Here is a 25759-nt window from a genome sequence, read left to right on the forward strand (position 1 = left end):
TATAGCACTCCAACGCATTGGATATGGCTGCTTTAGAGCGCGGTCTTAAGTGTGCGTTTGTATAAGTCGAATTAATGTATTCCTGGAAGCATGCATTGACCACATGACAATAATACCTGAACATGCATTCATAGTTCAAGGCGATATCAGTGCCATTTCTCTAAATTAAAAACAGTTATCTTTTGGTGGCCGAAGATTTTACATATATCCAAGAAGAAATACATAAAACAAGCTATATTCGATCTACACATGTTGCTTATATGTAAGGACCATTGTGACTAGAAACTGCTGGGTTTAGTTAAGATATTTTTTTATAGAAAAATACTTTTTATTATAAGAACTTTACTTATGAGAGATTTTTTCTAGGGAAGCTATATTCAGTAGTCAAATTTTATACATAGTGCCACTTGCAGATTGCTTAGGATAACTTTGGAAATATAAATATATTTGTAAAGGTCGAGGGGATCGTTAACTTCACCAAAGCTTGGACAACTCCCAATTTAAGAACAGCAAAAATATGAAGTAGACTGTCTCGCAGCAAAAGCAATTTTCGACTCGTATGCAATGTGTCAAACTTTGAGACCAACCAAACAATGAATTTAATTAAATTTTGAATGTGCCGCGCACAAAAATTATGAAGTCAAATTAAATCTTGCATATCGCCGGCTTGTTGGCAGCCAACTGGGATTTTTGACTGGGACAAACGGCAGCAGCATTGACGTACATATGCATGGAAATTTGTTTAGATGCTTTGCCACACTCGGCATCCCTTCTGCTACACTGCAAGCGGAGGGCAGGGCAGGGCAGGGCAGATCGAGATCAAAGCCTAAGACTGGCAATGTTGCCGTTTCCTGTGGCGCGGCGGAATAACAGCGTACAAAACAACAACAACAACAACAAGTTTAATACAAACAACAACAGCAACAAAAGTCGACGTTGACGTCCTACCGCATTCTAAGTTCTATTGGCACAAAGACCGAATTTTGCGTTGCGGTGCTTCTTCGGTCTTCGGTCTTCGGGCTTGCATGCGAAGTATCTGTGTATCTGTTAGATACGGATACTGATGCAGCTTGTGGTGGTAGCGAAACTCGTTTTGTTACTGTATCTTGCATAGGACAAGCAAACACATATCCACACACACACGCACACACTTCGTTTCCCTGGCTCGAGTTGTCTTACTGTGCGCAGCTCCCGTTCTCAAGCTTTCTGCTGTGCATGTGTGTGTTTGGATGCGTCTTTGCCTGTGTGTGTAGCGCCCTCGCGGCATAGTTTGCGTTTTCAAGGTCGCATGCTGTGCTCCTCCTCTACACTTCAGTTCTTGGCTGACTTCTTCTGCAGAATTCGCTGAGTGTGCGGCCATTTCTCAGGGTCTAACGACTTGACTGGGAGCTGCGATTACCCGATATCGTAATCTGCTGCCAGGTAATCTCTGGGGCACCGACGGTTACCTAAAAACCCTTATTCAAACTTATTACAACCGGCGTTGGCGACAGTGCATCCAATTTAACATATTAAGTATAATTTTTACGAGTGCAGAAAGACTTAAAACGAGCACTTAAATCGGTAAGATATTTACACAGCCACAGTTGGAGTTGCCACTCATGTGTGTGTGTGTGTGCGTGTGTATGTGTGTGTGTGTGTGTATTTCACATGTTGTCTTGGTGCAACATCTCGCGCTGCAAGCTCACTTCTTTCCCGCTTTGCTCCTTTTGTTCCGTGTATTCGTCATTTCCTTTACGTGGTTCTGCGCTGAGTCACCAGCTTTGAAGACTTCAGCCTACCGAAATTCTGAGGACCAGCTACATTTGTGCCCTTGTTTTCTGGTCATTGCCAGAGACCGATTTTCCCAACCCGACCTAATTGATACAACAATTCGCAATGTATCACGAACTTTATGGAATGAATGGAATTGTATGGAGCGCATGCATTTCAACAGAAGTCTCGAGCCTAGGTAAGCCATGCAGTATCTTTAACGCTAAGTATATGTAAAAGAAAGGTGAAATATACTCACTTTTGAGGTGACCAGCGTCAGAGTTGGTGAGGAACCCTAGAAAAAGAAATGGGATAGACATTAGTTGGAAATAAAGAATGTTATGTTGAAATAAATTTTTGTGATTAAATTGAAGGATGTCTAAAATTAAAAAATGTAAAAAATTAATTTACGAGCCAAACATGATTTTAAATAAAGTGCTTTCCCTTAAACACCACAGGGATACCATCGAGAAAGCATTATATCCTGTTCGTTTCGCAAAAAGTGTTCAGATGCAATTAATTTATATAAAGAGGACATAAACACAATGTCAAGAGACAATGTACTTCGGTATAATAGCATATGTGCGTAATCTGAGCAGCTATGTCGTTGTGTAAGAGAAACTATGCTGCGGCATGCACTCACGTTCAGGTGGGGCATTGCACACACGTGCAATTTCAAAAACCATTCGGTTATCCAGTCAAACACTTGCTAAAACGTGTGCCGAACAAAAAGTGGTGAAAATCTAATCCCATTTCCATTTCCTAGAATCAAACAAGGACGCATTTATCTTGAGCGTGAAATCACGTACCAGAATCTATATGTTTAGAAATGTAGTGCAATTATGGGGACCGGCTATTCAAGGAACGTTCAAGCACCTGCATCAAATAGATTCATTTTTGGAGAAGAGAAACAATTGTAAATCCTTTTGGTTTCTGGGAATATAACAAGTCATTCGAACTGTTGCCGTTTTCAATATGTATATGTATATTTTAATACTCTGTCATCAAAATATACGATATACATATGCCTAAGCACAGTGCAATGAACTCTGCAAGCGACCGAAATTTCTATTTAAATTTGAGTATTTATTAACTAAAGCGAAAGATATACAGAATATAAGTTACACAACTACAACTAAACAAAATTCTTAGCGGCGATTTCGACAAAAGCAATCAAATAATACTTAATTTTATACAGAGAACATGTCTCCAAAAGCCATCGTAAAGGCAGCTTCTTCCATCATTTTGGTCACTCTCTGGGCGATTAACATAACATGAACTGGAATACAAAATGGGAATGACCGAAACATTAGGTATCTTGCCGGGACGGGTCGGGTCGGGTCGTGTTGTGTTGTGTTGTGGCCGACCACAGCGTCAGCTGTAAAGGCCAAGCAACTAGCGAAGATTCAACCCAACTTCGAGTCATACATTAATTAATAACTTCTTTGAAACTAGCGAAAAGACATTATTTATCCACGTGTGATTCTATTGTCTTATAGAAGGGTACGATTGGCAGACGGGGGCCGGACCGAGCATCTCAATAGATTTGCACTCTTCGAGTCTTTTGTTTTGGAATTTTGTCAAAAAATGGCTACCAAAAGATACATAACAAATGGATTTTATGTGTGTAGAGTAAAGCTCTAACAGTATTCTCATTTTTGCTTTGTGCAAATAATACTAAAATGCTTAAACTAACAGTTTTACGTTGCTTTCAAAATGAAAAGAATATAATATTTGAATCAAATTGCTCAAAATACTTCTCAAGAATGTGACATTCGCTGATTTCATGTAACCCGAGATGCCACGAAAGTTATTTCGATTTGAAAATTTTTCTCGAATGACCTCATTCAGTTTTACATTCGATATTAATATGCTCTTACCAACTGAATTGTGTATTAATAACTTTAAATCATTTTATTCTTATCTAATCGCCGTTAAAATTGATTAATTTTTCTTCTCCTGTGATAAAAATCATATGTTTTTAAAATTGTGATATACATATATATATTACGAATTGTTCCACATATTTTTTTTACAACTCTACTTATAAGCAACCCAACCACCCCTGAGTATGCGGCTATAGCAATAATAACAGCTTAAAATAGATTCGTCTACACGCCCAATCAGAGAAAACAGGGGACCTAATTAGGGCCCGATGCTAGGTATAAAGTTGTACATTGGCATTGTATTGAAGAAAAAAACTTATACGGGCTGAATGCGCCGCCAACATCCATAAAATGTCGCCGTAATTTTGTGCATCTAAGAGCCCACTTGCCTGTCCCCTTGCCCGATGTATAGAGACTCGATTTTTAGCCTTAAAAGCTAACTATGTATCTGGATTGTATGGAGATATGCAGTACGAGTGAGAGGCCAAGAGGGCTGAGAAAAACCGAGCAGTTGGACGGGAGTGCAGCTGACATAAAACAACTAAAAATAATACAAATACAAAGCGATAAATCTTGTAGGTGAAAGAAAGCCAGAAACGAAGAAGACATGGATATAGTGAAATGCTGATGCAGTATCGGTAACTAATGCAAAGAATGGGAATGGGAATGGGATTGGGAATGCAAAGGAAAATGGGAATGCAACTGGAACTGGAACTGGGGACAGGAACGTTCAAAGTACTTTCCTCTAATATCAGTCACACGCATTACCATGGCCGACGAATCTAAAATCTATTCTTAACGAGTCTGTGAGTGTATCAAAAAGAAAGGGGAGAGAGTCATGGCGACGTTTTTCGAATCGCCTTTGAATAAATTTAGTTACAGATCTCTTCTCTGTTGTATTTCTTTCTTTCTTCTATATTATTATTTTTTTTTTTCTTCAACAACATTAGTCTAGTTGGGCTGCATGTGTATGCCGCATTAGAGAGTATGCATGTGTTAGTGCCAGTGTATGATCATAATACACAGATCCTCCTAGCCGATAGATAGAAAGAAAGCATCTTTTTTATTACAGCGAGTGAGTGGGGGAAAAAGGTATCGTTTTTCATGTAATAATTTTCCGATGCGTCCAGCGGGCATAAAAAATGCGACGCTGTCACTGTCGGCCGCAGCGGCCAACCGCTCGATCAAATTATGTTAATTCGGGCTTAGTGCGAGTATCAAATATATTTATTACATCGACAGAGACAACGACATAACGAACAAGAAGAAACTGGAGAAAAGAGAGCCGCGATCGCCGTATGCAATGGCAAAGACTTAAATTAGGTAAATGTAGGCGGAAGCTTAAAATACGCTAGAAGAGCTCATATGGTCGAGAGGGCTTATGTATATTATATGAATATTTGTATTTACAGCAAGTAAATTGTGGTTGTAACCCTTAGCGGGGGTAGAAAAATGCGACTATTAAATATGCATTCTTAAATTGAGAGCTTTCACACATAATCGATATTCCTATTTATGGGCGAAAGTCTAAGGTCAACTAATTAATTAATTATGAATCTTTTTAAATCATGTACGAAGAAAATTTGGCTTTTCATGAAAAAACATTTTCAGCCTAATATAGAAAATAGAAATATATGCTTTGTCTTCAATAAATATTATTTTCAGTGTACATATATATATATAACAAAATATATGCGTTACTTTTGACCGATTGTATACTTGTTTTTACCAGCATTTATGTGCATGTGAGTGTGTGTACTCTCAGTGATATTGGTATTTATGCATACATACGTGCGTACGTATCTCCTACACACAATAACCAGACCAACTATAAAACTTGTATCAAATCGAACAAAACAAAAATAAAATTTTTATTGCATTCCAGCACTAAAACCTTTCGATCGTGTGATGCTCAGAGCTGGCCACTAGCTCTAAAAAAGAGCCGAATAAACAACAACAACAACAGCCGACAATTTCAACTTGGCTCCGTCGCTGTCCCCAGCCGTTGTCTCAGTGTCTCTCGCTCTCAGTGTGTCGCCATGTGCGACTCGAAATGTGTAGTGTATTGATATTGATTGTCTCCCCGAGCCGAATTGAAACTCTTTGCCATTGCCTAATATTCCATTAACGGGCTTATTAAGGCAGCACGTAGCGCTCAGATCGGCGGCAACAGAAACTGAGACCCACACATACAGGCACACATACACACACACACGCGCGCTTGTAGTTTAATAAAAGGTACTGATGCATAAATGGGTGTTTGTATCTAAATTGATCGAATTTGGGGACACACATGAGAAACCGGGGCGCGCACGAGAGCAGATGAGCGGGACGCTGCGTGCGCTGATCGCGCTGTTCGTTGGTTCAGGTAAAAATTCCCCCGTGGGCTGAAGAAACAAAACTAAATAACAAAAACAAAAAAAAAAAAAACACAACACGAAGAAGTTGAAACTGCGACTTGGACTTGGGCAGTGGTGGCTGCTAAAGCAGGTACAATTTTATAATTTCGTTTCGTGTTTAATTAAAGGTGAAGTTTTAAAGAAATAATAAAGAATTATCGAAGAGCTGGCCAGAGACGGGTACAGATGATGTCCAATACACACACACACACACACACATACACACACGCTTAAAACGAGCATTGATCGTAAAGCGATGAGACGGGCACCCGAAGCGACTCACCCTACTCCTTTCCCTCACTCTCACTCTACGTATACATACACATGCAAAGAAGAAGGGACTATTGGGAGTCAAGCGATCATTATGCCATAAATAAAGATTCGTTCCGTGCATCGGTCAGCTATGGGAAAATGATATAAAGCACTTTTATAGTACACCATCTTCTGAAGCTCTAAAAATTCGGTTGTGCGTGTGCGAGGCCTAGTCTGTGTATGCGGACTGTATTTAGGGTTATGACTTGGGACTATAATTATGCTCAGTTATGATCAAAGTCCAGTTATCGTTGCTTAAGATACAAATAAAGCTTCGAAATTACATTCCAACATTTAATTACGAAATATTATACAAAATCTTGCCTTATTTTTTCCCTTGATTGTTTGATTGCTTTTGACGTTTTCTTTGGTTTTGATAAGCAAAAAGGTTGACTGTTTTAGAAGTCAACAAAACGCCATCAATCATAAAAAAGTAAGTCGAGGGAGCTTGACTAGGTGAGACCCACCTCCTAGGTCTGGATAGCCCATTTGCACATTTTCATTTACCTACATACATCAAACACATTTCCACACGAAAATGGAACTGCGTCAAATATATATCAGCTATGATTGCTGAATAAAACGAATCCTCAGTTGACCAGTTCATCTTTAGTTAGTTTGGCTAAAAATTTCTACCCCTATAGAGAGAAGGCAGAGATAAATTGCTTTTGCTAGCAATATTCTATCTAAATAAAAGACACTGACATAATAACTAAATTCTGTAAGCGATAAATAAAACCATCGCAAAGAAAGCCGAAAATATACTACTAAGCTGGGGAGGTTTTTGAAAAAATAAAACTTAATAAAGTTGACCAAAACATAGTCGGACAGTTTTGCAGGAAAATATATAATTTATCGGATTTGAATAACAGAAAATAGTATTAAAATTTTCTGAAATATATGAAAGAATTTGTCAACTCATTTCATTGCCAAGGCAACCAAAGCCAAAATGTTTGACAGCCTAGATGACAACCGCTTGTCAAAATCTGACAACTCAAACTAATCATTTCAATTGGTGCTGCCGCTGGCGCAGTCGGCGTCAGCGTCGCTGTCGCTGTAGCAGGCCGGCAGCGCAGAGAACGCGCGTGCCAAACATTTGAGTTTGAGGTGGTCCTCACTTACCCCAGAACCGTGACGATGGCGATGGCGATGGCAATGACGATGACGATCCGATCTGTGAATCAGACGATGACGCAGCGTTCGAGGCTTGGCAACGCGTTTAGCAGTAATATTAATTTTTTGACAATATTTTGTAAACGGGGGCTAATAGACATAGACAACTACAAGTATCTGGCTCGGATATATGTATAAGCACAGGCTGACACTTATCCATAGATCGCTGTCCATTTATAGCTTTATAGCCCGGCCTTTCACCCAACGACCCAGCAAGCAGGCCGTAAACAGTTTTACGGCATTGACAACGGGCCCGAAGTATAACAAACCCAACAAACAAGAAGAAAAATTGAGCGCAATAAAATTCCCTAATTGTTTTTCATCTCTTTTTTTTTTGGCAAAGTAAACAATTGGGACTCCGTTCGGGTCTAATTGATTCACACTTTCTTTTCGGCTATAAAAGAAGATGTATTCTGGTCAAGATACGCATCGTGCTGAAGAATTTTAGGACTAGCGTGGGGTGTACGCGTGTGCAATGATTAAATCTTTACTACTCTGGCAACGCAGTGACATTAGGTTCGGTTTATATTACCAACAGTTTAATTGACGTTCTTGGTCAAAACAAAAACAATATGAGCTCACCTATGAAAAAATCATATCAAATCTGGTTCTGAACGGGTATTTTGTAAAACCTGGCATCTAATTACATCGGATCGGTATCAATGTGGCTGGGGTAACTGCACAAACTGTTTCTATTGCTGTGTCTCGGGCAAGATGATGAAGCACATCTGTCTATAATGACGTCTGCCTTGATTGGGGCACAAGCCTAGGCAGTTCCAGTCCCAGTCCCAGTCCCAGTCCCACAGATAGAGACTAAGGTCGAGCTAGACAATGAGTAGATAATGATGTTGTGCTGTCAAAACATCAACATCTCAACGTTCGGCGTTCGAGTGACGGATGGCGCGTGAGGATCACAGTCAGAGTCAGGAGCCGCACTTGTGTTGTTTGTGTTGGGGTTAGAGTTTGGGTTTGGCTTTGGGTTTTCATTCAGTCATTTACTTTGTTACCAGTAGCCAGATATCATTATTCAAAGCGCATCACGAAGATAGCTCTATTAGCCACTTGACATTCAAGCATTTAACACGTGCGACCTACTGCATCATTGAAGGATTAGCGGCATTTAATAACCGCCAAAGAGCTGCAGCAGTTGACGGGTTGCACCAACGGGAATAGAGCCTTTGATGCTTTTGTGTGCATCGGGCAAACAATGCCATTAGGCCAGGCCGTCTATTGACTTTTGGCTCCTGTGGTAGCTGCACCCACAATTCCCATGAGCTAGTGGCGCTTTGTGTACACTTGACACGTTGCTGGCGACGAGGTGCATCACACTGTGACAAATTCACAGGCAGATTGGCTCAGACCTTTGCTAGTCCAGGTCTCTAGTCTATCTTAGCATACAACTATATTTTGAAGTCAGCTTTCTATATAAGATCAACTTCCCGTGATAAAAAGGGGCGTAATCGGTACTTAGACACCCATTATTCATGTCTAGAATGTCGACTATGCATAATAAACCTGGTAAAAGCCAAGCGAGAGGCAAGCCGAAAGTGGGCGGTCAAGAAAATGTAGTCGGGACAGCTAAATAATAAACAAATTACGGATGGAAAAACAGTCGTAGGAGTTTATTAAAAATTATATTTTGTGGTAAACTTCTGCGTTTGTACATCGGTAAATGCGCCTGTTTTCCACTGAATTTAATTAGCGACCTCAACAAATTAACGGAGGTGGATGCGATCGCTTGGACGCTTCGGTGGGTTTTCTTTAGTTTTGAACTCTGTGCGACTTTCAACCGGCTGTCCGGCATTTCGTCACTCATCGCTGAACAAACGCGTATTCCGTTTTCCGCGTTTTCCGCACCAAACCCAACGGTCTACAGCTTAACTCGGGCGCTTTATCGGGCCGCACAGATCTGTCCGAGTGGCCGAGTTGAATTATTTAAATTAATAAAATATGCTAAAATGTGTTACAAGTGTGCGAGAAATATGTATATGTATGCATTCACTATGTCTAATGTAATAGATCATATAATTAAAAGAATTATGGTGGAAACAAGCGGCTGCACCATCGTAACCCCCACTACTACAACTAACAACAATTGCGACAAACAATGGCAAATAATTTTCCAAAGATGTATCTGTCGTGGTGCCAGTTTGGCTCTTTCCTTTTCCGTCCAGATGATTTAGGGTCCCAGTAAGGTCTAAGTTTTTGGAAAGTGCCTGCACGTTTCGGGTTGAGTGCAGATCTGTTGATTTGCATAATTTGAATATATTTTTGATGAATGTGACCCGACTGAAGCGAAATTACGAAAGCAAATACTAAACAATAGAAATGCGTTGGAAGCAATTCGCTTGAGCCTATTCTACAGGGGCGGGGCAAGTGTTTAAATGGCCGCACGACACCTTTTAAAAAAAGATTCCGGCTATACGCTCAATCGAAAAATGGTTGGAATTAAAAGACACTTTTCATTTTTTAAATATATGTCGTGCTTTCAAACATTTTTTTTTTTAACAAACACAGACACAATGCTCCAGTGCAGTCGAAAGCTATTACAGCAGTCAAAATACCCTTGATTAAATATCAAAATAAATATATATATGTGCTGTCTAGGCAAACTCAATCCAAGATACTGTTTGCATTTAATGTATATATGTGTATATGAAGATATTACATGTCAGTTTAGGTCCTAGGCAGCTCGTCCCTGCTCTGGCTGGCCGCAATCGTTGCTGTGTCAAGTGTGCGCAAACAAAAGAACTGGGAAAGTGCCACTAATTACAATTCCCACACACACACGCACGCCCATTCGCCCAGAGGCGCTCACATTAACATATACATCTGCTAAAGTGTTGGGGGTGTGGGGCCTGTTAACTTGTTGGCTATTGCTCTGCCTTGACTGAGGACCTGGCGCGTCCTTGTGCACAGGCTAGTCGGCAGCTGGTGGCCAAGTGGCGGGCGATGGCCAGGATGTTTGCACTAGATGCAGCTCGGACTTGGATTAGATTTGCTCATTTCTCCATATCGAATTTCACTTAGCGCAATGCATTTGACCTTTTTTTGTTCGGCACGAAATCGATTTTATTCAATTGCGGTCTCTGAGGCTATTCGGGCCTAGGCAAGACCTGTGGCTTTGTCAACCGGCCGTGACCACAGTCCACACGATGTGGATGTGTCCAAGTCCGGGCCGTGGGGCGCCCTCGATGATTTCATTTGCAGCCTGTGACCTGGCATGGGTCAGGACTACCTGTTTTCCACGGCCTATCTGCGTGTCTGTCAACACGTGTACGTCTCTCTGTGTGTTTGTGTGCTGAAAATTGAACGCCAGAGCATTTACAGGAAAAAACACGAAATCGAAAATTGAAAACAGACATTGGGACCATCTGAAAATTCACACGCACAGGAACGGGGACAGTGACAGCAGGCCCAGCCGTCGGGGACATTTGATTTTCACCTGCGCCGGTGGCCGACGTCATCACCGAATTTGGCTGTCTCCTTAAATCGAGCAGGTGGAAAGCGTCACCATGGCCAACAGTGTGGTCTGGCTAGTGAAATTACCTCGGTCAACTGTCCAACTGTTCAGCTAACTAGTTGTTCTAATGCGGCCAGTGAAGCGTCCAATTTACATGGTTGGCCCTATTAATTTATAGATGCGTCTCATAAGAAAATGTCAGGAATTTAGCTGAAAACTGTTCACAGCAGTTTCAGGTTCAGCTGCGAATTCACTTGCAAATGAAACTAATGGCAAATCACTTAGAGAAAAGCTTAAGAAAAACAATAATTTAATTGCAAAACTCGCCGAAAGTCGATGATTTTTGTCTGAAACCGAAATGCTTACTTTAAGAACTCTTTCTTATATTCGCAATTTGAAAAGCAAATCCATTTGATACTAAATCAATCCAAATACATTCGGACATTGCTCAGGCATAAGTTTTAAATGGATTTGCTGTTAATTTGATATTCTCTGGTAATTCAGAGGAATTTGGTGCTGCGTGCGGATGTCTGTTGACTGGGCTTAAATCTAGGTACAGTTTCGGTACAAGATTGATGAACTTTGAGGTTCTGAAGTATGAGGCAGGCCAAACAATTAACTCGGAAATGAAAATTGGTGGGCATGCAGTTCCCGTTTCTGCCTCATCACCGCCGATCAGGTACCCCAAAAACCTCCCCCGCGCTGATCATGGCATGAAAGCACGCAGCCGACCGGCAATTAATCTCTTTGGCGAAATGCCGCACAGAGTCCCAGTGCCCAGTGCCCAGTACCCAGTATCCAGTATCCAGTCCACAGTACGCAGCTCCATCTGCAGCTGCTGGCCGCAACGTCACACTTCAATCAGACAATAAAAATATTGAAATGAGCCAGAGACCGGAGAGGAGCAGTGTCGAGCGGCTAAATGAATGCAAAATTCGCAGAATCATTTTAAGTGAAGTTCATTTTGTGCTTCGCTTGCGCTCTTCCCAGGTAATCTGGCAAATGAATAATTGATCGACCTCTATAATTAACGGGCTCACTCAATGTACTACGTGCTTTCAAAAAAGAACAAACAAAAATAAATAAAAATTAAATAAAATTCGAGCCAAAAAGCTGTGGCAAAACTTCAGTTTTCAGGGTCACAGAATTCAAGTGCAATTTTCATTATTATTATTTTTGTTTATCCCTGCAGCTGACGGAAGTCATGAAGGCATGAATTAATTTTATGAATTCATTTGAATACTTTTGACTACTGCAATTTGTTATGCTTCTGTTGGAATTCAAATTGTTTTAGCATGAAAAATTAATCAAACCTATTTTTAAATGAATTGCATGTGTGTTTTCAAGTAGTCTTCGGTTAAATTAGAAACTTGGCTACTCCCTCAAATTAAAGCGGCTAAAATATGCAAGACTTTTTTCCAGTATTCAACATTGTTGGTTGCGACTCAAATTAAGAGAAAAATACAAAAAAAAAAAAAAACGTCCAAAACTTTAGTAATTAAACCCTAGCAAACGCATTAGTAAACTGCCGTTTCCCTCGTTAATGATCGTGGCCAGTGTTGGATACAGTTTCTACCGGAATATCTTTACCATTTACTTGTTTATGCATAAATTAACAGCATATGGTCGCTCGGATAGAAAATTGTTCATCCCAAAAGTATATACTATACTATAATTGTTAATTTATTCAAACGACTTGAAATGTAATTTTTAGCCCATTATTAATTTGATTACCCAACATGAAGCCGGCGGCATGGCTAAAATCATTTACAGATACAAATACACAGATACATATAAGGTTGGTCAACTGTTGCTGGGACATTTTGGGTATCTACTTTTTTCTTTTAGTTTTGTTGGTTGCTTGGTTAAGCGTTGAAATCAACTTCGACCGTTGTGAGAAATGTAAATTATCTACTCTCAAGAAACAAAAAAAAAATAAAAATCACTGCAGTCATCTTTGACGATTTTGGCCTCATTCTTAAGCTTAAATATTTAATGAATTTTTGTTCTTCTTTTATGTGTTATTTGACTGCTTTAGCTTTACGTCACTTAGCCAAAAAGCAAATTTATCCTGCGCTAAATTCAGTAATCATTGAATATTATTCAAACAGACAGCTGAAACTGGTTTAGTTGCGAGCCAAAAATTAAAATATACACCTCGATTGCCTCCGATCACCGATCGTACATACACAATACCAAATTAAATGCCGCTACGATCATTGTTTCATTTTTGTACTGGTTTTTCGCGTAAGTTTACGGAAGTGTTATGTGCTGGTCACGCCCTCGACCCGCCCGCTATTACTGCCAGTCTGTTGTTTCGATCGGAACCAGTTCTTGAGACAACACCATTAACATCGGCATTGTTAACGTCATTAGTTAGTGTCATATTTTGGATCATCTCCTATGAATTTGATAGCTGACGATGTCATCACGCTTTCTGATATGTTCACAGACTTACAATTTAGGATAAAGTATTCAAAAAGCTTGTGGATATCATAATAAGTTTGTCGTTACTTAGGACACCATTTTCTTGATTGTTGTTTAGCACTGATGAGCACAATAACGCGACCGATAATCCCAAGTAAATGTGTCTAGTTTACATAGTAAGTACATTAGCCACAGTCCTCACCATATTCAGATTTGGTCCACTTGAGTTCAATGCCAATTACAATGTTAGCTAAAATGCTAATCAATTCAGCCTATTAGCCAAGTTGTGGCAGCCTTAAAAATAGATCATGATATCATGGACTGTGTAGCCAGTCTCCAACAACCACCATCCACGGACAAAATAAGTAGTATGGGTTTAGTGTTCACTGCTCAACGCGGTTTAGTTGCCAATTTAGTGACAAACAAATAAAAATAATAAAATTTGAATATTGCGGTCCGGTCCTCGAGTTCGCACACTGAAACTGAGTCTGAGCTAAGTTGTACCCATAGTGAGAGCTATTAAAAATGATTATTGGCCCATCTTCATTAAGATTCAACATGCATAAATTTGTGGCCGGAGCTACGATTTATCGAAAGACGGCGAATTTCGTTTATAAATGCGTACTTTAATGGAATTTATTGCTATTGCCAAAACTATAACAATAGTTAAGCCCAGCTACAATAGAAGATGAAGCTTCCATTTACATACCATATAAATCTGAACAAAATAAGACAAATCCGCAAAACGAACTACACCTCGAAGCTATTTTATTCTCTTACCTGTTGCTGCTGTACCAGTTCTTCTTGTAAATCGTTGTCGAAGGCGTTGCTATGCTGCAGGCTGACGTAATTCACATCCAAATGGGACAGGGAACTTTCCTGCAATTTTCGCGCATTCATCACACGATATTTTTCAATGTTTTTTCATTTGACAATTTTGATTGACTTGTTGAGTTTACACAAAGAGATCCACTTCAAAGATTGCGAGTTGCCCCACTTAGCCACTTATCCAAACAAATGATAATCGTTGCCTTCAACTGTTGCTACAAGTGCGAAAGAAAGTTGTGTGTGATGGTTTTTACGTCCATGTCAACTCATTTGCCCTGAATCTATAATTGCTTTCAATATATAGTACTATAGGAGTATGCTATACACTCAGAGTAAAAATCAATAATTTTTGTGATCGAAAGTTTTCTTAACCCCAAAAAACAGAAATTTCTTTTGACGATCTTTTTTAAATCTAGAAAATTTAATAAAAGACTAAAACAAGTATTCTATAACGTTGTTTTACTCTGAGTGTGGAACCATTTTGGAGCCACAATTAATAATAAAATCAACAGTGAAAACACTTTGTGCCTTCCACTTTTGCAACCCAAAGGCACCTCGAAGAATATGAGGAAGCTATTTGAGCAACAGTGCTGTAATTCGTTATGCCGCAACAAAGTGCAGTAGGGCCAAAGGCAGGGCTAACCTGATTTCTGTAGCACCTCTTGACATTATAAACTTTTAACCAAAAGCTACCGTCTCGGGAGCAGCACAAAGCGAAGGACCAGCCAAGCAAGAGGTGCTCGAGTAAGTGGAGAGTAACTACGGCTCCAGGGCCAGGCATTGCCAGAGGGTGGTGGCACTTGAGGCGGTTGAAACAGCAGCACGAAACAGAATTAGTTTACCAAGCCACAGAAATCTGCCACCTGGCAAATGGACGGAGCACGACAGAGCCGCTTGTTAAAACAATGGGAACTGAGTATGCCAACACGTGAAATGGGGTTAATAAAGTTTCGCATAGGACGGCAGCTGGGCAGAGCTGGGGTGGCAAGCGAACCTAAGGGGTTGCCCGCTGGAGCTGCTGCCATATACAATTTGTGTGGCAACCAGGCAGAGGAGGACCACACGGACAGTGCTCGTTGCATGAAACTCCGCGAGCACGCTCTCCGACTTATTTATTCTATCAGCCTGGTTGGCCGGCTTGGCCACCAGGTACTGGCAAGTGTCGTTGACTGCAATGCGTTCTAATTGTATGCCGCAAAGTGCACGGTGCACGGTGGACGGGCACGACAGGCAATGCAAATTTACTTTGGCCTGGCTATCTATGAACTATGAGCTGGTGAGCTGGTGAATTGACCCGCGGCATTCGTGCCAAATACATGATTTACAAATCAATTCCGCAATAAATGTTCTGTTTGGCAACATCCCATTTTGTTCAAACCAAATCGGCCAAGGGTAGCTTTAATGTGCAATACTAAACCATTTGGCAAACGGAAAATCTCAAGAAAACGTAGCCCACAACAATTGACAAACAATAAAGACTGTCTGGCAGATTCGATCGTTTCTACTGGAGCTATATGGTAAGGATATCAGATGTTATTAAGATTTTGTAAGAATGTTCGCGGCACAATGAAGTTAGTTTCTTCTCTTATTGTCTACCGCTACCAATGAGACATGTCATAAATATATGTAAGTAGCACAGCGTATGCTGCCTGTTGTAATCAGACAATGTTTTAACAGGATGTTTTTCACATTTCGTAAGGCAATTATTATACCATGTGAAGGGTATTACGGACTTTGGCAACTAGGTTAGCTTCTTGCACATTCTAATTCTGCGTTAAATGAGGTATATATATGGCATATGTATATAGTTATATTTTCTAATTGTCAAACCTAATTATGAGAGTAAATATGTGAAAATTTAAGCAATTCCTGCTCTAAGCTTTAAATATGCTTGTGTATTTGTCTATATGTATGTTTATATATGTTTATGTAGTTAAATGGGCACACATATATATGTTTGTTGCCGTAGGGCTACTTGACAGCATCATTGATTTTTCATTTTTTCTTTCATTTCCTTTTCTTGTGGAAGCTCTTGCCTCAATTACTTTTCTGGCAAGCACGTGCATGCAAAAGGATATATGTACATGCTATAAATGCGTGTGTGTGTGTGTGTGTGTGTGTGTGCGTGTGTGTGCGTGTGTGTTGCTGTTATTGCTCTTGTTCTTAGTCACTTTTATACAAAAAACACGCCGGCATAATTTATGACAGGAAAAAAAAGAACACTACCAACAAATAACTGACAATTTCATTTTAATTGCACGACTTTTGGCTTGAGTCTATCGAAGCACTGGAGGCCACATTGCGTATACGCCCGTAGAGCCGAACATAAATCAGTGTCAAAGCCAAAGCGAACGGCGAAAACAAACTCTGAAACTGCAAGCGCAGAAATGTGAAATGCGAAATGCGAAATGCAAAAATAAATAAAATAAAACAAAAATGTAAGCCCCAAAAGAAAATCAATTTGTATTAAGAATGAAATTTCGATTTGTGCTAAGCATTCGCGAGCTGTGTGACCTGAGAGCTGTTAACTGAGAGTTGCGAGAGCGACAAAATTGCAGATACTTTTGTATTTGTGACGCGTCTGACTGACTGTGTCTGTATGTGTGTGTGTGTTTGTTTGTGTTGTTGCTGTTGTTGTTGTTGTTGTGTTTGTGGTGTGCGTTGCTCCTGTGGCTTTTACATAATTAAACGTCGACACACTCTGCTTTAAATGGCAAACAAAGCTTTAAGAACGCATTTGGTCGGGATGTGCAGAACGCTGGCCACTCGCTAATGATTTCCCCGGGGTTCGGTAACATTCACTTATCACCACATTATTTTGGGGCCTGACCGAGCCGAGCCACACACAGACACACATACACACTCACTAACACTCACTTACACTTGCGTATGGTGCAGCTTGCACTGACGACCCGCAGCACAACGCAGCGAAACGCGGAGGCAGAGACTGACGCGGGCCGCGACGTTGTCTCCGCTTGGGGGCTGCCGTTCAGGCTCAAACTCGAGACACCGTTTAACCGGAACCGTTTAGGACGCGTTACACAGCTAGTCTGGACCAGAGCTACGGGTCAGTATCGACGGGCAGGCCACACGACCCTGGGCTAAACGCTTCAGTGGACACAACAAGAGACACAAACGCGATGGCGAAACGCTGGCAACTAATTTGGGTGACGCTTTCGCTTGTACTGCTGCTGGGTGTCTTGCGTTCCACCAGATTCGCTTCCAGTCACCAGTTCCAACCAGCCGTGTTTACAACCCGAAAGCTTGCCGTCGCTTCTGCATCCGGCCACTGGCCACTGACGGCATCGGGCAAGCTTAGAGCACGACCTATCCCAAAGCTTTTAAAAGGCTCAACTTTCGCTTGGATTCCACACTTTCGGTCTTCCACTGCGCAGTGTTGATTCTGCGCAAGGCTACGGCCAGCACGTGCCACATCGCAGTTCAGCTGTTCCAGCCCCGAACGACCCTCGTGCGTCCCTTCCCCAACAAACCGATGCTTTTCACTATTCAAATCAGTGCGCGCAGTGGCCTGGCGTTGACTGTTGACCGTCGATTTATATGTATGTGTATATATATATATATATATATATATACATTTGAGCCCTGTACCAGGATAGCATCGTGGTCAACTTCTATGGCAGACAATCGTCGCCTGGTGCTGATGCACTTGGTTCGATGTGCAAAGTGACGAAGAAGTAAAACAACTTCACTTCTTCTCGTGCAGACAAAGCCTGTGCGTGTTTCAGACATAGCCGAAGTCAAAAAACGCTTTTATTGACTTTAGTCCTGCAAATAGGTTTCTGGGTCAGACCGACCGCACACACACACACACACACTCGTTCTGACATGCACTGACTCAGATTTGTTTGCGCATTGAATAGCTCAAAATGCAAATAATCTTCAGCTGCACTCCCTCTTACCCCACCCATATCTGAGAAGTAGGCACATCGGTTTACCAACATATAAACTCTCTATTATATCCTCGTATATACTTTTAAATAATCAAGCCTTGTGACCAATTTAAAAGTATCTATGGGTAACTAGCACATTTTTTACATAGTATTAATACTTTTTAGTATGACAAATAAAAAAGGTCTTACACTCGAAACAAAATCATTAATTTAATGCCCACGTCAAGCACAAACACAAGCATGATCAAAATCCAGCCAAGGTCGAAAATTTATACCCATTAAAAAGGAGTTTCTTACAATAAAAAAATGTTTTAAATGACGTAATTTCTAAATACAAATTTTTTACTAGTAAAGCTTTAGGCTTTCCTCATTATTCTTGTCTAGCTTGCAACTAAGTATATATAATATTTACAATATTAACAAAAACAACTGTTCGAGTTTTCTCTAAGTGTACAGATTAGCTTAATCCGTAATATTTATTCCAACACTGACTAAATTTTGGTGCATTATATCTACGTAAAGGGGTTGTTTATTGTTCACAGTTTCGGCCATAGAATCGACCGCCCCAGGCTGCATTTAGGCGCCATCAACCAAAATTTTGTTAGATTCGGTTCACAAAAGCAAACGTTGACATCAAGGCAAATGCGGCATAGGGCAGAAGCGAGAGAGAGAGAGAGAGAGAGAGAGAGAGAGAGAGAGCGGAGGGAGGTCCTAGAATAGGCCTCTAAACAATGCCGAACGATTTGTAAAACAATGTCAGCGTGCGCAATTTTAATGATTGCAGATATTTTAATGCGGCGCTAAGCAATGCATTGTTCTCAAGCTGCTTATAAAATGTATCTTTGCATCTTTTAGCGTTTGGCGCTGCAGCAGCGTCAGCAGCAAATGGCGCCCTGGAGGGCTTTTTTGACGCTTTGACGAATGGATTGCCTTTGGATTGCCGCATCTGCAAAGCATTTTCAATTCAGTAAATTGAGAACATCATCAACGATTACTGGAAGAGAGCACTCCGAATAGTCAGTGACTAAATATAGTCAGTTACAGTTTTGTGGTACGTTTTGTTACCACGTTTCTGTAGTTTGTGGCCAAATGCAAAATGATTGATTGTCTTTGGCAATCATTATTATTGTTTGGCATAGGTGATCTCCGTTTATGTCGAGGCAATTAACATACACAGCCAAAGAAACAGACCTGGACATACCGCCCCAGCAGTTCATTCAACTTTTACGCTGCTGACTCAAAATACATCCCGTTGGATGGACCCATAGTTTACCAAACGTCAATGCAGGTCAAAGGCCAATATTCCATAAAATATATATTTCATATATTTCATTTGCTATTATTCCCACAATCTCTATCTAAGTCAGATACGAGTCTACCTTTTTCAACCAACCAATTAGAGCCTACCGCGAAAATTTCTTAATTTGGTTGTCGCCCATCCCAAAATGATTACGCTTTTTTATTAATACAATTTTAGCTCATACAAACGAAGTTTGCGCTGTAAAATAAATACGGCAGGCACAACTGTACACCAAGTATGGAACTTGTCCAATATGATCGACACCATTTTGAGAGCCTAAACTGAGCTGGCGGCACTTAATTTGTTGTTAGTTTCGAATACATAATAGAAAAGCCGTACACTAACTCAGGCACGCACACACTCAATCCGTGAAGTACGGCGCGTACTCATTTTGGTTATCTGGCGAATATCTTTTCACTCTCTGCCCAACTTACTTTACATGTATAATACACATATATAAATAAATCTACACACACACACACGCTAAGTATATATGTATATATGTCTTTCCGAGCGTTTGTGGAAAATAACATTATTTTAAAATCATAATTAAATTCATGGTTCGTGCATCAATATGAGCGCAAATCAAAAACTGTCTGCCTCTTCGCTCTTTCAATACTTTACTTAACTAGTTCGGTGCTCTACTCTCCCTCTTTCTCTCTCTATCTCTCTCTCTTTCTCGCTCTCTCTCTCTCTCTCTCGATATAAGCGGCCGCAAGGTGAGCGTCGACATTCGTCTTATGTTTTGTACGTGTATCTGTGTGTGTATATATTTTGAATGGCTCGATCGCTTCTATTGTCTGCACACCAACGCACACACATATATATTGAGAGCCGCTGCTTGTGTAGGCCGCGTCAGGTTGTGGCCGTTGTATTGGTATAGGTGTAGGTAGAGGTAGGTACATAGCACGCACGTATGCATGTGTTTGTGTGCGTTGGTCTTAATTGCGCCTCCGTTGGCTGATTGTTCGTTTACACGAGCATAATTCCATCCAATCTAATGCCGAGGCGTAATTTCACTTTGTCGAAAGCACCACCCATTTCCTATAGCATCTTCGCCTCTACACTGTACAGCGTGTTTTTTTCTTTTGCTCTTGTCATTACTAATACACTCACCTCTCGTGCCTCCTAACTTGTTCATTTTTCGTGCGTTTCAATAATTTCATAATCATGTTTCTATTTTTCACATTGATAACTGCAGCACAGTCACCGGAACTGAAAAACTCTAAAAGCTGGAGCCTCATGTAAATCTCAGCATTCGTGTACATATTTTGTACAATGTCGGGACATTAATAACTCATGCACAGCCCCAAAGCGGTGTCAACGACGCCTCCACTTTCATCGAAAGATAAATGAAATGTCATTTGCTGTGCGTGTTTTTGGTACACGTACGCAGACTAACAGATCGGACGTTCTGCATCATTATAGTGTCTGTTCATCATATTGAAAATCTTTATATTCTGCGATTCATAACATTCCCCAATTTGAGACTTATATAGAAAAAAAACACTATTTATTTTGATTTGTATTTTTATTTTGTGTGGATAGTTATCCATAATTATATATATGAAAGATCTGCGAAAACCGGCTACAATTATATTAATCCATGAACACATTCCTATAGCCGTGCACACAAAGCGAACTACGTTTTTGGATAGAAACTTTAAATATTCGTATGATATTTCTAGACATTGGTTTGTCTCCGCTCCGAAACATTTGTTGCTGACAATAATTGTTCTACTTTAGAATATAATTTTAGCTATTTGTGACTCTGCAGGAAGTCATTAAGCTCGTGAGGCAGCACACACAAAGTTTACCTCCCCCTAAAAAAAAAGCGCACAGGCAACGCGACAAAATAAAATAAAATCTACGTGTAAAAGCAGACAAACACTCTAAAAACATCGAATTGTCGCGGGGCGTTCCAGGTTCGGTCTACCACCACCCCCCCTCCACACAATGAGAGTCCGATCACATAGAGCGGCTAATGTATCTAATAGATACACGACAGCATGTCGAACTCTGCCATCGGAGCATAAACCGAGCGGAATGAAACGGGCCTGGAGTGGGTAGATCCACAGCATCATCCACAACGTGAGTTTCTAATTAACATTCGGGATTGTAGTACACGTTTAATTTATATCTTATTGATGCCGGCGACATTTGTATTTATTTTTATCAGCGCCCCTCTCGATTGGGTCTTGTCTCTAGTACTTTTGTTAAAATCATTTTTCTTACTATAGTGCTGGCATACAATATGTATGCATGTGTGTGTGTGTGTGTGTGTGTGTGTGTGCGTGTGGGTGTGTATGGAATTTTATTTTTATAAATATTGTGGAAAGCTCGAAATTTATATGAAATAGCCATCTCATATGATCTTGCTGTAGTGTCTGTTTTTGTCTTTGTTATTTCGTGTATAATTATTGTTCATATTTTTTTTTTTTTTTTTGTTGCTTCTACTCATTTCACGCGTTTGCCTTTCGTATGGTTGTTGTTATTTTTTATCTATACTCTAATTAAAATATTCGTGTGTTTGCTTTTATTTGTCTGTCTTGCTTTTTATATTTTTATAGCATACGAAAAAATGAAATGTTTTTTGTACACACACATTTATTTCGATTTTGTTTTAATTCTCGACACAAATCAAAAAAAAAAGAAAATAGAAAGAGCAGATCGTGGGAGGTTCAAGTTTATTTTAGATAGTATGTACTTGCTTCTTTCTAAACTTGATATATTTTTACTTGATATTTTCCAAACTTGTTTCAATCATTTTCATATCTCATTTGAGATTCCTTTTTATGGGGAATCTTTCCGAATATTCTGGCCCGTAAGCTTTGTTATTTATTTATTGGAAAATTGTTGATGTAAAAGGATTTTCCGCAAATCGACAAGTCTTGCGGCCTTAGCTTTTGTTAATCTTCAGATAATTAAGTGTGATCTGAATGCCGTATTAAAACACGCACAACATACGTTTATATAGCTGTTTCTGCATTTTGCTTGTTTTATTTATAAACATTTATACCGCTTATAAGTACCCATCTCCGTGATTGTATATTTTTATTTAAATACTTGTGCTTATTTTGGTGACCTGACTTGTTTTTTTTATTATGATTAGGCCAGTTCCCGGAAAACAATAAATATTGAAAATCAGACAGGATCACTCTTAAGAATGTTCAAAATATAGACGATCTTGACCAAGTCTCACAAAAACTGGCCAATAAGCTGCTAAAGGGTATTTGCTGTCTTCTAGCAGGCAAGTTAACAGCTTAGTGAGATGGTACATACAGTTGTTTAGGTGCATCCTCTTCTAACCTTTTTGTTGCCCCGAATTTCATCAAGTGTCCAGCATCGAACATGTTCGATGTTGCAACTAAGCTCAAACGCAAAACCATGTTAACAGAATGTTTACAATTTCTCAGATGTTTAAAACAATGAATATTACTACTAAGATGTTATTTTCCCCTATTTTACATTTAAAATATATCTTGGAATTTAAAAAAAAAAGTTTCTATAACATATGTTTTGAGCGATTTAAAGAGCGATCCCTTAAGCCTGGACTTAAGCAGAGGTTCGTTCATTGTGCCGGCCGTAACATAAGGTAACTCAGACCACAAATTTTACATTCTCTGTTAACAGAAATTATTTTTGATATTTGTCTATCAAACACATCAATGACAACCTACCCGGTCTGCTCGCTCGGTTGCAACTAGTTTCGGTTGGACGTGCAACATTTTGGCTTGCCGTTTTGTTTTATGTGCCGGCGTTCGGCTCAAACGAATGTTTCGTTCGCTCCAACAAGCCGAAGCAAGTCCAACAAGACGAGGCAAGAGCAAGTAAAAAAATTACGCGGGTGTTCTCAGTACATTTCCAGCAATCAGACGGGCAGCAGGTGTCGTGGTTGAAGTGCGGCTAAATTTGCCTTCTTTGTGATTTGTTTTGGTTTTTTGGCCAAGTCCGAGAATGGCTTGCAATTGGATAATCATTTCAATTACAAACACAATTGCATGCAATTGTCGCGAACGATAACTGAATATTGAATAAAAGTGCGAAAATACAATTAAATGGATTCAGCTTCTTATAATAATTTAACACGTTCCAGTTCAAGTGATAATTTATTTGCAATTTATGCCCGAATGCAAGCGAAAACAATAATCAAAATAAACAACAACCAAAAATCAGTGACAATTCGCCTCCTGCGGCTAGGCAACCCGCAACAACAACAGCAACAACAACGACAATAGCTGCAGCAGCAGCAGCAAAAAAAAAAAATCACATACACTCGCACACACACACACACACACACACAGAACAGCAGCGGCAAATTGGCATAAATAAATAAAAATCAGCGTTGTTTTTGCTTTTTTACAACCTGATTTTTATGAATGAATGCAATAGCAGCAGCAGCAGCAGCAAAGGCGACGGCCGCGTCGCGTGTACAGGAGCGCAGCAGCAGCGCCACTCGCGATTTGCCTGTTAAGTAGAGCCCAGACAATTCGCAGTCGGCGCCCGCTTGTTACAGCCCTGTTAATTGTTTATATGTATGCAGTTCGAATGCGAATTTCGATTTCGATTGCGATTCCCCCTGCGAACGCCTTGGTGACACATCGCGCTCAACACTTGTAATAGTTGTTGTTGCTTTCAGTGGTTGTCGTCTTTCAGACACACGCAAACACACACACACACACACACACACACACACAGATACTGTGACTACAATTGCCGCTGTTGCAAAATTAATAACGGAAGTTGTGCATTTTATTAATAAAAGCGAAAAATCACACACAGAGCGCAAAACCAAAAAAAAAAAAAAAACACATTAAAATCACAGCGCACAAAATGCATTCTGAACGTCATCTTTTTTAGCTACTCTGCTTTAGCCGCTATTCGTTGTTATTGTCTGTGCTGCACTGTGGGCCCCCCTCATTGATTCTGATTGGCTTTGTTTCAAATTTTAGCAGTTTGCAGTGTTTTGTGCATCATCCCTAAACAAAAAGGCGCCTCGCAGAAACCTAAATTCTAAATCGACTAAAATTCATACAACCAGCCACCCACATACAAACAAATAAACATACAAAAAATACGCATACGCACGCGTTTACAAAAGCATTGAGAAAGTTTTCTAATTTGTGATTTTTCCAACTGAATGCACCGAATGTGGCAGAAAATTGACCTCTAAGTGACCAAAAAAAAAAGAAAAAAAAAAACAAAAAATACCAACGGAGAAGAAGGATTCACGATCCGAAGAGCTGACATAAACAACTCTTTTATAAGCACATTGGTAAGTTTAAGCAAATATCTTACGGATTTCTATTTAATTCAAGCTATCAAATGTGTCATAAAAAGGTTTTTCAAAACGTAGGCAACATTTTTGTATATCGTAGATATATTTAATATTAAAATTATGTTTATCAACATGACAATATTCCCATTTTGTAGTTGAAATAGATTATTTCAATGGTTAATTAGTATTTGCAAGACATTGCATTCATTAATCAAAACAATGTAAATCTCATGTTTAATAATCGTCCCGCGAACTCTGAAGTAATTTCCAAAGACTGTCAGTAGATATTTGTTGAAGGGAATGTAGAGACAATGTTGGTAATGGTAGATAATGGATGTCGAGATACGGATGCTGTTGCTGCTGCTGCTGCTGCTGCGTAAGTGTAGTTTTCTCGCCCGGCTAATGTTGTTTTTTGGGCCAACGAAAACAAATACAAACAGAGAAAACATCGAGCGGCTAACCAGAAATATATAGTTAAAGCAACAAAACGCCAAAGAATGCAGAGGAGGTGAACAATTAACGCGTTGCTGTAATTACAGCGACTGCTAAAAACAAAAATGAAAAGAAACCAAAAAAAATAAAAAAATAAATAGGAAAAAATGTTTGAGAAAGAAATTAATAATCAATAACCCGCTAAAAGGCAGCAGCCAAATCGCCAGAGGAGCTTAGCAGGGACAAGCCAAAGAATTTGGGAAGTCAGAGGTAATTTTATCGGTCATTGAACGAGAAGATTTCCAAGCGAATTTTGTACCAATCGAAGCAGAGCCAGATTTCACAGTCTGAGGGCTAGTCTAAGGGGCGGCCCACAGGGGCTGTTGTTGTTGTTGCTCTCTTGTAAGCCACGATCAGTTTTCGGCTAATTACGCTTCAAAGTCAAAGTTCAGTTCAAAATATCCAAAATAAAACAAAAATCGTTGAGTTTAGCTGCCGCTAGCTGGGGCCCTCAAGTGAGCCAACTAATTACATAAAAACAAGTGATTTGCGTGCCTCACAGGCAACGACTTTGGCTTCAACTCTGCAACAACAATTT

The 25759-nt window shown here is 39.9% G+C and overlaps 2 protein-coding genes across 19 annotated transcripts in view; one reads left to right on the forward strand and one right to left on the reverse strand.

The window, feature by feature from the left end:
• Ca-beta (Calcium channel protein beta subunit) overlaps positions 1-17395 on the reverse strand; it is a 36832-nt gene extending 19437 nt beyond the window's left edge. For 10 of the 13 annotated variants that reach the window (XM_070209342.1, XM_070209341.1, XM_070209338.1 and 7 more), the window contains exons 1-3: positions 17122-17395; positions 14193-14455; positions 2012-2047 (exon numbers count right to left, since the gene is read on the reverse strand). In XM_070209342.1, coding sequence (XP_070065443.1) covers positions 2012-2047; positions 14193-14312 — 156 coding nt within the window. In that variant the 5' untranslated portion in view covers positions 14313-14455; positions 17122-17395. The remainder of the gene's footprint in view (positions 1-2011; positions 2048-14192; positions 14456-17121) is intronic. The other 3 variants (XR_011416770.1, XR_011416771.1, XM_070209345.1) reach the window with 1 other exon arrangement.
• Positions 17396-23230: 5835 nt separating this feature from the next.
• The window catches only part of ab (BTB/POZ-zinc finger protein abrupt), a 45033-nt gene continuing 42504 nt past the window's right edge, over positions 23231-25759 (forward strand). For 2 of the 6 annotated variants that reach the window (XM_015172558.3, XM_032437505.2), the window contains exons 1-2: positions 23232-23351; positions 24404-24726. The gene's annotated coding sequence lies outside the window, so the exon portion shown is untranslated. Of the gene's footprint in view, positions 23492-24403; positions 24727-25759 lie in introns of all 6 variants that reach the window. The other 4 variants (XM_032437506.2, XM_070209493.1, XM_070209494.1 and 1 more) reach the window with 4 other exon arrangements.

This window comes from Drosophila virilis, chromosome 4 (genome assembly GCF_030788295.1).
Source record: "Drosophila virilis strain 15010-1051.87 chromosome 4, Dvir_AGI_RSII-ME, whole genome shotgun sequence".
Lineage (NCBI taxonomy): Eukaryota > Metazoa > Arthropoda > Insecta > Diptera > Drosophilidae > Drosophila > Drosophila virilis.